At 35.8% G+C, this 1,434-nt stretch overlaps 1 protein-coding gene across 1 annotated transcript; it reads right to left on the bottom strand.

Annotated features, from left to right (window-relative positions):
* Positions 1 to 20: 20 nt before the first annotated feature.
* Positions 21 to 1,274, bottom strand: LOC110035103 (40S ribosomal protein S3a-like). Its single transcript, XM_020739344.1, has 4 exons — positions 1,095 to 1,274; positions 822 to 1,007; positions 519 to 719; positions 21 to 220 (listed from the first exon to the last, which is right to left on the bottom strand). Exons 1-4 carry the CDS (start codon positions 1,257 to 1,259, stop codon positions 125 to 127), a joined length of 648 nt encoding a protein of 215 aa, XP_020595003.1. The 5' UTR covers positions 1,260 to 1,274; the 3' UTR covers positions 21 to 124.
* Positions 1,275 to 1,434: the final 160 nt, after the last annotated feature.

Raw genomic sequence — 1,434 nt, 5'->3', positions numbered from 1 at the left:
ACATATAAAAAAAAGGTTGGGGGAAAACAAAACTGCATTTTAGTTCAGCACATAACGTTGGAATATCATTTGCAATCAAACAAATATTTTATTTTCATAATTTTAAAAATTATATATAATTAAATTAAGCTCCAACAACCTCAGCTTCACCTTCCATAGAAACATCCTCTACAGGCCTATCAAGCTTGACACCCAAATCTTCCTTGTAATCACCATGCACCTGCAATCATCATGAAGTGGTAAGTAAAACTCATGTTATTCTAATGAAGATTTTTATACACACAACACTCGGATTCCTATGTTTTTACACATCTAACATCTAAACTCCAATTTTTACATGCAATACACCCTACCTATGTTTGAAAAGGTGCATTTCACCTTTTAAAAGAAAAAAGGTGGCATTTTTTATGTGATAGATTTGTTAATACATAGGAATTGGGTGAGTGGCATGTAAGTGAGTGGAACAAATCATACATATCTACAATCAGTTCAGAGAGAGCGGCAGCAAGCATGCATACCTCCATGAGCTTCCCAAGATCAAATTTTGGAGCCTTCAAAATCTTAACTTTTCGAATAAACACATTCTGAAGCGGGTAAATACTTGTCGTCGCCTTTTCAATCTCCTTGCCAATCACCTCGGGAATGAATTTTTGCACCAGTTCCTTTAGATCACAGGACGATGCTTGGTTTATCATTATCTCTCTCATTTTTCGACGAATCTATAAAAAACAGCAAAAAATGGCAAGTAAACTTATGAAAGTTGAAAAATAAAAGGGGTTGACCAAATTAGAATAGAAAATTTAATTTTGGGGGTGCCGAACCTGTCTGATCTGACTGGACTGAGCATAACAAGTGCGCTTGACCTGATTAGGGCGTCTTTTTGTGAATGCGATACAAAATAGCCTCATGGTGTAGTTGTCGGTGGTCTTCACATCTACTTGTGCCTCAATGAGAGTTTGCCACTTGCGAACTAGGGACCTGAGTTTATCAGTAGTAAAATCCATGCCCTATGGTAAAGAATGTCCAGCATATAATCATTAGTGCCTAAAATAAAATAATAAATATATATAAAAAAAAGTTTTTTGGTGGCTTACCCAGAAGTTTGTGAGGACATTCTTGCCTTGCACATCTTCTGCACGAAGCCTAATCTTTCTGTAAGCTTGATCTTCATCATTCTGAAGGTCTGCCAGAGAGATCTCAAATACTCTGTGCTTGAGACCTTCGGAGGCTATCTGAGATAAGAAGATGAAACAGTTCATCTAAATCCTGTGGTTGACTGACAATTTGGTCATAAAATCATAATTTGCTGCTAAGCAACACCGCATTGCTCAATTAGAATATATATCAGGGACATACTTATTTTTAAAAAAGATTTATAAGAGGCATTTATGTACATACAACACAATTCTTACGTATTTACATATCTAACACCTA

Source organism: Phalaenopsis equestris, unplaced genomic scaffold (assembly GCF_001263595.1).
Source record: "Phalaenopsis equestris unplaced genomic scaffold, ASM126359v1 Scaffold196118, whole genome shotgun sequence".
Taxonomy (NCBI): Eukaryota; Viridiplantae; Streptophyta; class Magnoliopsida; order Asparagales; family Orchidaceae; genus Phalaenopsis; species Phalaenopsis equestris.
The sequence above is the reverse complement of the archived record's forward strand: the minus strand, read 5'-3'. Positions and strand labels throughout refer to the sequence as shown.

Coding starts and splice junctions, on each gene's coding strand:
- LOC110035103 (XM_020739344.1), bottom strand. CDS start 1,259: ATGAACTGTTTCATCTTCTTATCTCAGATAGCCTCCGAAGGTCTCAAG. Junction 1,008..1,094: donor ATGTCCTCACAAACTTCTGG/GTAAGCCACCAA, acceptor TCTTTACCATAG/GGCATGGATTTTACTACTGA. Junction 720..821: donor AGTCCAGTCAGATCAGACAG/GTTCGGCACCCC, acceptor TGTTTTTTATAG/ATTCGTCGAAAAATGAGAGA.